We start from the raw sequence: 13,469 nt of genomic DNA, 5'->3' as shown, positions 1-13,469 counted from the left end.
CACTATAGTCTCTCTCTCCCTCCCCCCCCCTCTCTCTCTCTCTCTCTCCCTCCCCCCCCCTCTCTCTCTCTCTCTCTCCCTCCCCCCCTCTCTCTCTCTCTCTCTCTCTCATGCACCCATGGCTGTCACTATAGTCTCTCTCTCTCTCCCTCCCCCCCCCCCCCTCTCTCTCTCTCTCTCCCTCTCCCCCCTCTCTCTCTCTCTCTCCCTCCCCCCTCTCTCTCTCCCATGCACCCATGGCTGTCACTATAGTCTCTCTCTCTCTCCCTCCCCCCTCTCTCTCTCATGCACCCATGGCTGTCACTATAGTCTCTCTCTCTCTCCCTCCTCCCTCTCTCTCTCTCTCATGCAGACTGTCACTATAGTCTGCTCTTCCTGAAGTATTTAGTATGCAGGAGTCTTTTGCACCTCCTCCTCATCACCTTGACTGTAGTGTCAGACCGTCTCCATGTCCAGACTAGAATAGCAATGATGCTCTATGGGGTTTTTACTGTTGTGCAGTGTTGACTTCGTCGACTGAAACTATGACGAAAAATGTTCGTCGACTACCTTTTCTTCACTGACGAAAACTATAAATGGAAACTAAATGAAAACTAAGCTGTGATGACTAAAACTAACACTGAATATATTTATACTGACAATTTCGTCGACAAATAAAAACTAGACTAAAATGTTAGGAAGGGACTAGTGGACAAGAGATCCAGTATAAGTCATTTTACACTTGGTTGCATGCTGAAAATAGCCGATCTACAAGCTAGAGCCGATCTACAACGTGTGACGCGTTGTGAGCTTGTAGATCGGCTATTTTCAGCAAGTGTAAAAACAGTCATTACGACGGGATCAAGGCCCACCAAAATACATTTTAGTCGACTAAATCAACTGTAGATTTAAGTCGACTAAAATCTCATGATATTTAATCGACTAAAACTAGACTAACACTAAAACATTCCAGGTGACTAAAATGTGACTAAAACGAAATGAAAACTATTCAAAAGACTATGACTAAAATCTAAATTTGCTGCCAAAAACAACACTGCTGTTGTGCCTCAAGTCAGTCCCACTCCCATTCAGTATAGGATATGATGAGATGTTTGTCATTTTTTTAAACCACTGCCCACATGACAATACATGTGCTTGTTTTGGTAAACAACAAAGAAGAACAAGACAAGTCTTGACATGTTTGGCCAGGGTGCATACTTAGTTTAGACTAGTCATTGGTTAGACATGGGTTAAGGTTAGGTTTAGGTGTGCTGCCCCGTGGGAGGTTAGGGTTAGGGTGAGGGTTTGAGATAGGTTGTAGTTCTAGGACTAATGACTGGTCTAACCAAATGACTAGTCTAAACTAAGTACTGTCTAAACTAAGTACTGTCTAAACTAAGTAGGCCTACTGCACCCGTTTGGTCTAGTGGTGGAGACAAGCTCCAGTTCCAAATGAAAACGTAGCCGAGGTTGCCATCTAGTGGCCGTCAACGTGCAGTGTCAGAGTGGAGCAGAAGGAGACACATCTAAATGCTGAAATTCAACCATTCCTAACTAAACCTGTGAGATGGAGCAACACTGGTGGGCCTTCACAGTTGGGCCCCCAAATAATTAGCATAACACAAAGATAATATTATATTAATTACAAAATAAAATAACAAAATTGCACGCAGTCCAGTTTGCCCTCTTTAACACGAGAGTTAAGACTAAGAGCGGGCCATCGAATGCTTTCAAGATTTAGTGGGTCCTGATTAAAAAAACGTTGGGAACCACAGGCTTAATTTATACTCCCATTGTGCGCCAAACAGCAGATCTACAAGCTCACAACGTGCATCTAATCGACGGCGACGCATCGTGAGCTTGCTTGTAGATCGTCTATTTTCGGCGACAAAGTGTAAATCAGGCTTAACCCATTCAGGACGGGAACCCCTTTTGGTGTTTTAAGCATCATGTTATACTTTAGCTATTGAAAAAGAATAGCAGATCTACAAGCTCATCTACAAGCTTGTAGATCTGCTATTTTTTTTAAATCGTGAAAATGTGGCGCAAATCTTTGAATATATATTCGTTCAGAGCGAACGTTTTTAACTCAACTTGCTTCTGGGAGGGGGATTAAAATTCTTGTCATCACACACAGAACCCTCCATGGTCAGGCACCCTCATATATTTGTGACTTACTCCACCCATATGTTCCTAGAAGGCCTCTGAGATACTCATCCCAAGCCCTGCTGGTCGTTCCACCCACAAGGCGTAAAAACTAAAGGTGATCGAGCCTTTGCTAGTTTCGCCCCCCAGGCTACGGAATGACCTCCCGGAGCACCTGAAATCTGTGGCCTCAGTGGACCTTTTTAAAAAAACATTTAAAGACCCACCTTTTTAGACAGGCCATTGCAACATAGTGCTGTAATTGATCTCTTGATTATTATGATTTATTTTTACCAGTGCCGTTTGTTCTGTTTTCTCTTTCTTTGCTTTATTTTTCATTATTCTTATTTTTATTATTAATATCACTATTGTTACTATTGATATGTTTTGCTTTTATTGTTGTGAAGCACTTTGTGACTGATGTCTGTGAAATGTGTTCTATAAATAAAATGTACTTACTTACTTACTATAGGAAGGCACAGATTGCAGAGCTGCCCCCCCCAGAGGAGTATCTTACACTCCTATCTTTCTCTCATTCTGCAGGTTGTGCTATCATCCGCCCTCCTCGAGATGGAGGCATCAGGTACCGAGGCCTGACGCAAGAACAGGTAGGAGAGAAGAGATGGCAAAAATCTAACTCACCACAAACTTCATTGTTAAATATGCATCCAACAGCCTCAGTGTTGTTGTCGTCGACTAAAAAATGTTCGTCGACTACCTTTTTTCACTGACGACGAGATTCAGTAGAAGTCATTTGACACTTGGTTGCATGCTGAAAATAGCCGATCTACAAGCTCTACTAGCCGATCTACAAGATCTACAAGCTCACAACGTGTCTGCGACGCGTTGTGAGCTTGTAGATCGGCTATTTTCAACAAGTGTAAAATGAGCCATTACGACGGCGTCAAGGCCCGCCAAAATACACTAAATCAACTGCAGATTTTGTCAACTAAAATCTTATGTAATTTAGTCGACTAAAACTAGACTAACACTAAAACATTCCAGGTGACTAAAATATGACTAAAACCAAAGGAAGTTTCATTCCAAAGACTGACTATAGACTAAAATAGAAATTTGCTGCCAAAAACAACACTGTTTCTAACTCACCAGAAACTTAATTGTTAAATATCACCACATACTACAAAAAATAATAAATTAACTTAAATAAATATTGAAGTTTAATTTTCCATTTTTTTTACCACACAAAAAAATACATCATCTTCGTCTGGAAAACATCATCTTCGTCTATGAAACATAAACATAAAAATGTGCATTAAGTGATTTTGTTGTTGTTCAATTTAAGTTTAAATAGAGCTACATTATTGTGAAAGCAATCACTGCTATAGTGTTTGTTCACCAGAATGTCTTCGTGTCTCTCCATCTCTTCAGTAAACAGAACATTAATTCGTTTTTGATAACAATTTGATCCAATCAGGAGAGAACTCCATCATTCCGGATAGAGCATAAACAACAACAACAACAACAACATTTGATCTGGATTCTTAAATGGGTTCTTAATTAAAAATGGAATTTTCTGTTCATTAAAGGGCTGGCAGTGGAAGGAGAGACAGTGAGACTCCTGTTACCCAACAAACACATGATACGTAGCTTGCGGAGTTAGTTCAGTCAGATACACTCGAGGGGGTTCATGCTGTGCTGCTCATTCATATACTCAAGTGTGTGCAAGACCCACATGTCATTCGCTGACGTGGCAGTCAGCTGACCAATTGGGCGGGCTACTTAAGCTCACTAGACTGCATGCTTCTTCCTGCCTTCCTTCTGCGGCGTTTGCTCCCACCGCCACCCCAGCACCACCGGTGGGCTCTGCTATTTATGTTCCCCATGGGGGGGTTTTATTGTATATCTATCTCCCTGCTCTTAATGTTTAACGATGGTGTTTGATTGTGCCGAGCAGGGAGAAAAATGCAGCAGAGCCCGAACGCCAAGATCAAATATTATATGCACACTTGTATTCTCATTCTATAATAAATATGGGTTAAATCTATTCGTGAGTTATCTGACTGAAATAAGATTACTACAGAATATGGAGCTTTTACATTTTTAACATTTTTTTTGTTTTGTTTTAACAAAACAATATCGACTGACACTACCTTTAATTCATAATCTAGAAGACAATGGTCACTTTGTCAATAAACTAACAAACTGTGTGTGTGTGTGTGTGTGTGTGTGTGTGTGTGTGTGTGTGTGTGTGTGTGTGTGTGTGTGTGTGTATGCGTGTGCGTGTGTGTGTGCGTGCGTGCGTTTGCACGTGCGTGTGCGTGCATTATGTTTCTTCATGGTGTCTCTGTCTCCCTCTCGCGCTATACCCCGTGTATGCATCTGTGCACCTGTGTATGTGTGTGCGTGCACGTGCGTGCACAGATCCGCAGTGTGCAGGTGCTGCCAGTGGACTATGAGATCGAGTACATCTGCAGAGGGAACAGGGTGATCGTGGGGCCCAAGGTCAGGAAATGCCTCCCGAACGGCACCTGGACGGACCTGAGTCAGCGAAGCAGATGCCGTGAGTTGGCACGCACGCACGCACGCACACACACACACACACACACACACACACACGCACACGCACACACACACACAGTGTTTTCCCTGCAGACACCCTCTTTATCTTGCTGGTGGCTGCTCCTGCAGTACTACTGTATAGGTCGATATGGATTTCCGGGACCTTTATGTGTGAGAGGAAACCGTCCGTCTCCATAATGTGGGACTCAACTGCCCCACACCTCGCCTCTCATCAGGCCAAACACTTTGTTATCCCTCATGGGGAAAGTTCCATGGCAACAAAATACAGAAGTGGTTATTATTGAGGGGCGCTAGCCCTACAGGTTTAATGTTTGTTTTTAGTTCAATGTTTGTTTTAAAAACGTGTGTGAGAGGAAACCGTCCGTCTCCATAATGTGGGACTCAACTGCCCCACTCAGTTTTGACCAGATGAAGAGCCTTGGCTCGAAATGTCGTCAATAAATTTATCTTTTGGAGCATATGAGTGTGCGGGTTCTCTCTCTTTTTCATATGTCATTTTTCGAACCCAGCACCTCCACAAAGTGATGTGCGTATTTTACTATAGTTTCTGTACTCAACTGCCCCACACCTCGCCTCTCATCAGGCCAAACACTTTGTTATCCCTCATTACTTTGCGATCAGGGCCGGATCTACCCTCCCAAGAAGGGCCCCCGGGCTAGACAAACTTTCAGGGCCCCCCTGAAACAGAGAGATGAGCAACACAAGAGTACAGCAAATATAGCTAAAACATTGGGGGTATTTTGTTTTTATTTGGTGTAATATTGGGAGAGCGAGACACAGACAGACAGACCCACCCACCCACCCACCCCCAGGCTGCACCGACTGACCGACCGACCCACCCCCGGGCTGCAACCCACCCTAGCCCAACGGTAGATCTAATTTCATTTAATTTAATATTTATTTCATTTCAGTTATGGTTTTACATGATTATATTCATATTACTTTTTTTTTCACATATTCCATAACAGAAAAAAAAGGGAGAACCGGACAGCCACATCCCTCTAATCAGACACAATAACCATAAACAAACACCATACGCCCATATATAGGTAGGACCAAAACCACGTCAATGTCACACTAGTAGACTCTAGAGTGTCACTAACCATTTAGGACTTAATAACTCATATTAATAAAGTCATGTAAAAACAACCTTACAGACGGTGTAAATTTTTTCAGATTATTTTGATTTTTGATGTAGTCGTGGTCTTTTTGAATTTAGTTATTAAAGTCCTATTTGGTCTTCTTAAAAACCTTAGTCTTAGACAACAAAATTAGCCAATTTTAATATAGAATAGGATATGTGGCATTTATATCTTCTTTGAACCTTTTTGTTCTTGGTCTGTGTACTGGTTAATCCATTTTGGGGTGGGAACCCCTTTTGACATTATGTTATACTTTAGCTATTGAAAAATAGCAGATCTACAAGCTCATAGCGCGGCACAGAGTGCCGCGCTATGAGCTTGTAGGTCTGCTATTTTTGAAAAATCGTGAAAATGCGGCACAAACCTTTGAATATCTATTCTTTCAGAGCGAACGTTTTCAACTCGATTACATATGTCGTTGGGGGTCCTTGACATGGAAATGTTTGAGAACCACTGACACAGAAACATGGGGTTTTTCAGAATACTGTCAGGATTTAGAAGGCATTTGTAGAATCGTCCTCAGGTCTGAATGGGTTAAGACAGGATGCTACTGGAGCAGTATATACTTTATGGCCAGGTGATGTAAACTGTAGCAAGGTTGTCAATGTTGCGGGCCAACAATACACGTTTAAAACTCTGCCCACTGCAGGCTTGTGTTCAACTCCAAGAACCAGCGAGTACCAAACGGGTTTCGGAGGAGTAGCATGAAAATACTCCGTTTTTTTTAGCTTCTTCGGTAGTGGGTACTGTACTGTATTTATGATCATTGTATGTCTGTCCTGTTTTTTGTCGTGTATTTGTTTCTGGCAGAGCTGTGTCACTTAGTGTGCCTCTTCTCTTGGCCAGTTCACACTGTGTAAAAGAGACTTCAGTCTCAATGTGGTTTTTACTGGTTAAATAAAGGTTAAATAAAATAAAATAAATTGCTGATCTACAAGCTCTCAACGTGTCGCAGCGCGACGCGTTGTGAGCTTGTAGATCTGCTACTTTCTCTATTTTTGTCCAAAAGTGCCCCTCTTACGGGATTTCAGCCCCTGCCCCTCTAACACTCTCTGCACGTCCCTGCTCACCAGTCAATTATACCGCGAGTCAAAGTTAACGCCAGACCAAATAGCAGATCTACAAGCTCATAGCTGAGTGAAAATGTAGTGCAAATCTTTGAATATATATTCTTTCAGAGCGAGCGTTTTTAACTGAAATCTTTGCTTCTGGGGGGGGAGTCCCTGAAACAACATATTTTCAGATGGGGGTCGGCGGCCAATTACATATATTCTTTGGGGTCCTTGACATGAAATATTGAGAACCACTGATATAGAAACAGACAATTGTGAACACCAATACCTCCATGTGTGTCCTATAGTGCTGCTGTGTCCTCGGGTGTGGACGTCTCTGGAGAACGGGCACGTGGCAGAGTGGCCCCCAGGGCCCCCAGTAGAGGGCACTGTGCTTCACTACAGCTGTCTGCCTGGTTTCAACCTCACTGGAATCAACGCCACACATTGCAATAAGATGGGCAAGTGGGACACGTCCAAACCCGTCTGTCAGTGTGAGTACTCAACATAAGTTATGATTATGTATTGCCAATGCCAAGTACATTGTACGCATACAGTAGCTAGAGCCTCATTAAAGCTGCTATAAGCAATATGTCACATTTTTAATGACCTTTTTTTTCCCCAGCAAGTTAGTCTGTAAATGACACATCTAGGGGCCACAATCTGCATTCAAAGATTCAAAGAAGCTTTGTCATTGGTCGAAAAAAATAAACCCGGTCGCAATGACTAACCAATCAGGAAGCAGACAGGCAAATCGACCAATGATAAAGCTTCTAGGAAAATATTTGAATGCAGATTGCGGCCCCTAGATGTGTCACAGAGACAATTTTTTTGGGGAGCGTTCTACCCATTGCTGGCTGTCTGAATAAAATAAAATAAAAAAAAAGGTTAATTAAAATGTTGACATATTATTGCTTGTAGCAGCTTTAACGAGAGTGTAAGTGATGTTTTTGTATTAAAAGGGTGAAAAAGGGGGTCCATGTGTGTCTCCCAGTAACAGGGGGTTTCTCCAGCTGTTACAAAATACATTTTCAGGTTGGGATACCAATTTTCCTTTTTTTTTTGGGTCTGGCAACAGATAGTATATGCTTAGGCTATATACTGCACAGAAACACTTCTGTAGCTTTTCTTCTACATTGATAAGACACAAAATCAGTATTCATAGCGATGTAAATGCATTTTTGCATTTTTTTTTCTATTTAAAGCTCCAATGTATGCTTTATTTTAAAATATTATGTTTTATTTCAACTCTGAAATTGCACTATAAATCAAGCTTGGGGTTACCAAAAGGTCCCCCCATGAAGTTTGAGAAGCCCTGAGCTACAGTAGAGAGATGGGCAGACCCCTGTTACTGAACAAACACTCTATAGAGCGTCGCAGTCCCGCCCCTACCAGGGCAAACAGGCAAACGTTGATCAAAATAACAATTCTTCTACATTGTTTAACAATAATTTAACTCTTGAGAGTTTAAAATGAAACCAAATGGACCTGTAATGCGTGGACTCTCGTCTCGAGAGTTAAAAAGCTCATTCCAATCAGATGGAGCACCGACAGAGAAAGCTGCCTTGCCCCACTTTGTGTTAGCAAAAGGAACCTTGAGGGTCAGGAAGTCACTCGAGCGGGTCTGATAGGCATTCTGATCCAACATAGAGCAAATGTGACCAGATTTGACTGAGAGACTGCCATCGCGCAAATTCCAGCTTTTCACCAGAGGAGAAAAACTTTTTCCCAAAATGAGTTAATAGCACAGGCAGACTCTTCACATACTAGAGCATGTCTGAAATAAGTGTCAGAGCTGAAATCGACATGTAAATATGAAATAAATGCCCAAACATGTAGCTAGGTGTAATGTTAGAGACCACAGAAGTGAACCTTTCAAGCCTGTTTTCTCAACTCGCTGTTTCTCTGCAAGACATTACTCTATAAGCCGTATCTCCAAAACTGGTGGGTCAAACTGAACAACCAATATGTCAATTTGAAGCTATGATTCCCTGAAACGAAAATTCCAAAAAATCCAATGGCAGCACCTCAGTCAAATTTAGTCACAAATGTAAGGGGGGCCATCCCTGAGATGGCTTTGAAAATAAACATGCACCAGTGCTTATCACTGGTGTATGTTTGAGAGGATAAGCCAGTGTTGTTTTTGGCAGCACATTTCTATTTTAGTCTATAGTCATGGTCTTTGGAATGAAACTTCATTTAGTTTTAGTCATAATTTTGTCACCTGGAATGTTTTAGTGTTAGTCTAGTTTTAGTCGTAAATGTCATAAGATTTTAGTCAACTAAATCTGCAGTTCATTTAGTCGACTAAAATGTATTTTGGTGGGCCTTGATGCCGTCGTAATGACTGATTTTACACTTGTTGAAAATAGCCGATCACAACGTGTCGCGCTGTGATGTAGAGCTGCTATTTTCAGCATGCAACCAAGTGTAAAATGACTTATACTGGATCTCTTGTCCACTAGTCCCTTCCTAACATTTTAGTCTAGTTTTTATTTGTTGACGAAATTGTCAATACATTTAGCTTACATTTTAGTCATAATAGCTTAGTTTTCATTTAGTTTCCATTTAGTTTTCGTCAGTGAAAAAAGGTAGTCGACGAAAATCGTAGTTTTAGTCGACAAAAACAACACTGTCATAGTGTACAATGATGTGTACCATAACTATATATAGTATAGAGATGGTACTGTATACATGGATCCTACTGATGATGAGTGTACAGTATGGGACTTGACGTTCTGTATGTAAAACAAATCTTTCTCTTGCTTGTGTTTCTACAGATGATCGTCATTACACAGGTAAGACCCGCTTCCATGACACACTGATACATATAATACTGTACAGTAGAACGTGTCTACTGTAAAGTCCCAAAAAGAACAGATTTACAAGCTCACTGTGCATCTGTAGATCTGTAGATCTGTGTTGTTGTTGTTGTTAGTGTGGTTGTAGTTGTTGCGTCTCTGTCATACTATGAACTAGAAATTACACCTACAGCATTGCTGTTCCATGGCCAGTAGAGGGCAGTGTTGCATTATACATAACATGCTGTTTGTCTCACTGATACTGCAAGTCACTGACAAGTCAGACACACACACACACACACACACACACACACACACACACACACACACACACACACACACACACACACACACACACCCCTATCTATCTATCTATCTATCTATATTAGCCCCATCAACTTCAAATTCGACACACGGGTTCCACACCCTCACAGTGGGGTGCAGTGCCCGGCTTTGTGTCTGTCATATATGTCCTCGTGACATAAATATTTTCGGAAATGGGCATAAAAGGGACACACAGACAGGAGTATTTTCAACAGCGAGTCCACACTCACTATAGAGAGTATGCGCATGCTTAAAGTGAATGGCACATCGAGTGGCAAATCGAGTGGCAAAGCAACAGGCAAAGTGAGTTTAACATTGTTTAATGCTGTTTAATGCAATCAGATAAGACTTTTCTGTGTGGATGTATGGGCTGTCAAGGCCAGAAAGTAGTTTTTGCCACTCAGTAGGCGTTCCTGCATAACTTCCTGGTTTGATGATGATGTCACACACATACCCTCTATTTGATTGAAAATAACTTTACTTATTGCCTGTACTGGTGGCGACAACATAACAGCATCAGTGCAGTTTGTGTGTTTTGTCGATTAACACTAGATGGCAGTATTGAGCTACAACCTAATTCTTCTTATTGTCCAAAGAGCAGATATCAGTAAGCTCTCTTAACTATAACCTCTCTGGTGCATTCACAGCAATTAATGCACAAGGTAAGGAGTCAAGGACATTATTTTTGTTGCCAGGCTGAAAGAAAGGCTTCAGTCATTTATAATTCATGCTTCATCTCGGCAAAGTACAGTATAAACTAGAAAAAGTGCCCTTCTGGGCACAGGTCTCCACCAGGAGGATGTTTTGTGTGTGTGTGTGTGTGTGTGTGTGTGTGTGTGTGTGTGTGTGTGTGTGTGTACACAGCGTACAAAGCGGGCTACTCCTGAAAGGTTTAGAAGCCAATCGTAGGCAATGAAGGTGGATTATGAGAAATCAAAAAAACGCGTCTTGATCACATGACTATGGAGAGCATGTGTACCGATTTGCGTGAAATTTGGATAAAATCTGAAGGAGTAATATTAGAAAATGTGTTTTACATTTGTCGGCCTCCTGGTGGCGCTATAAAGAGCAGATGTGAAAAATTCCAGGCAAAGGTTTTTCCTTGGCCTCTAGGGAGTTGGCATACAAAGTTATCCACAGATCCGTGCAGTTCCATGAGGCTGAGTTGAAAATGTTCACGTGGCATTTCTTCCTCGGCCTAGTGGGAATGTGCGTGGACAATTTCACGGAAATCACACGATGTGTCCATGATTTGCAGCATTTTGTTTGAAACTGAGCACTCCTGCAAACTTTGGAAGCCAATCTTAGCCAATCAGGATGGAGTCTGAGAAATCTGAAAGAACCGTTTCGTTGAATGGCTCTAGAGAGACTGTGTACCAATTTGCGTGATGTTTGGACAAAATCTGTAGGTGTACTGTCCAAAAACTTGTTTTGCACAAAGCGGCCTCCTGGTGGCGCTATAACAGGCCGTTCTGGAAATTCTGGGGCAGAGGTTCATCGTTGGCATCCAGGGAGTGTGTGTGCAAAATTTGACATCGACCGGGTTAACGGTGGCGGAGATTAGCTGTTCACAGACGGACGGACGGACACACACACGGACACACGGACACACACACGGACGGACGGACACACACACGGACGGACGGACGGACGGACGGACGGAGTGCAAAACATACTCTCTCCCCATGCCTTCGGCCTGGTTGAGACAATCAAACCTGTCATTAACACATTATAAAAAAATATATAAAAGTCTTCTAAAACCCTATGTTTCTATGTCAGTGGTGCTCAATATTTCATGTCAAGGACCCCAACAATTATGTAATATGCCGCCGACCCCCATCTGAAAATATGTAGCTCCAGGGACCCTCCAGAAACAAAGATTTGAGTTAAAAACTGAAACTCTGAAAGAATATATATTCAAAGATTTGAGGCACATTTTCACGATTTTTCAAAAATAGCAGACCTATAAGTTCATAGCGCGGCACTCGGTGCCGCGCTATGAGCTTGTAGATCTGCTATTTTTCAATAGCTAAAGCACAACATAATGCTTAAAACACCAAAAGGGGTTCCCGCCCAAAATGGGTTAAACCTGTATATAGCTCAAAAAACACACCCGTGTGAAGTGAGGGGCGCTCATATATTAAAGTCTAACTCATGTTGATTAGGTGATGTAACGGTGATGTTAAAACAAACGGTGCCAACACAAACATTAAACGCCATTAACAATAAAGAGACAATAAATATGACGTAAATGACACATTATGACCGTACATTTTCCCTTCATTGTCAATGGCGTTTACAAAACAAACATTGAACTAAAGACAAACATTAAACCTGTGTATAGGAGGGGCTGGTGTCCCTCAACAAACATTAAACCTGTATATTTTTGAGGGGCTAGCGCCCCTCAAAAATAAATAAATACCTTCAGCTCAGAAATCTCACGGTATCAATACCTAGGCTGTTTTTGCCACGGGAGGGAGAGAGAGAGAGGTGTACCTGTATATACCATATATATATAGGCCGGTATACCTTTACAGGCCTAATCCATACTGCACTGTACACGCCACTAGATGGTGCTATGGCACTCGACATGTTACCACCATCCCACCATCCAACTGTAACCCGGAGAAAATTAAGATATATATATAACACGAGAAAACTCCCAATGTTTTCTTCGCAACTTAAATGTATATATATACGCTGTCTCGCCAGAGCGGGGCTGGTAATGTAAAAAGGTGACAAATTGCACTCGACTCTCCCAGGATTATCCACCAGTGTTAAATCAGTGCTAAATTGATGAATGGCTGTGTCAGTGTCACAATATTACCAGTGACGTCTGCATGCAGCTAACGCTTGAGAGAGAGAGAGAGACAGAGAGAGAGAGAGATTTAACCTATTTTGGGCGGGAACCCCTTTTGGTGTTTTAAACGTTGTTATAATTTAGCTATTGGAAAATAGCAGATCTACAAGCTCATAGCGCGCCACCGAGTGGCGCGCTATGAGCTTGTAGATCTGCTATTTTTTGAAAAAGTGTGGCGCAAATCTTTAAATATATTCTTTCAGAGCAAACGTTTTTAACTCATATCTTTGCTTCTGGGAGGGGGGGGGGTCCCTGGAACAACATATTTTCAGCCAAATTCAGACAATTCTGGGGGTCCTTGACATGGAAAAAGGTTGAGCACCGCTGACATAGAAACAGACGTTTTTTTTCCCTGAAAACAATTTTTTTCAGGTCTAAATGGGTTAAAATGATGGGAGCATGCAGGCAAACAAAACAACCTGTGAAAGACAAAGGGTGAAGAGCACTTCTGGTCACCGTGTTGGGACAAGGAGAGTGATTATAACGTATGTAGGGGGGGGGGGGGGCAAAAATTGAAAAAGACAACTCGGGACAAAGACGGAAGAGAGAAGAAATGATTGGAAAAGGAATGTGAGATTGGAAAGGAAGCATGAGATTTCGGGGATGGAGGGCGATGGAGAGAGAG

General features: G+C 42.0%; 1 protein-coding gene across 1 annotated transcript in view; it reads left to right on the top strand.

Moving 5' to 3' along the window:
* The window catches only part of LOC306938651 (gamma-aminobutyric acid type B receptor subunit 1-like), a gene marked incomplete at its 3' end in the record, with an annotated part of 71,147 nt that extends 58,306 nt beyond the window's left edge, over positions 1-12,841 (top strand). The window contains exons 3-8 of the mRNA XM_079522913.1: positions 2,668-2,732; positions 4,507-4,645; positions 7,168-7,353; positions 9,640-9,657; positions 10,632-10,646; positions 12,831-12,841. Of these exons, the coding sequence (XP_079379039.1) occupies positions 2,668-2,732; positions 4,507-4,645; positions 7,168-7,353; positions 9,640-9,657; positions 10,632-10,646; positions 12,831-12,841 (434 nt within the window). The remainder of the gene's footprint in view (positions 1-2,667; positions 2,733-4,506; positions 4,646-7,167; positions 7,354-9,639; positions 9,658-10,631; positions 10,647-12,830) is intronic.
* Positions 12,842-13,469: the final 628 nt, after the last annotated feature.

This window comes from Electrona antarctica, assembly GCF_951216825.1.
Source record: "Electrona antarctica genome assembly, chromosome: 15".
Taxonomy (NCBI): Eukaryota; Metazoa; Chordata; class Actinopteri; order Myctophiformes; family Myctophidae; genus Electrona; species Electrona antarctica.
This window is presented reverse-complemented; position numbering and strand designations above follow the sequence as displayed.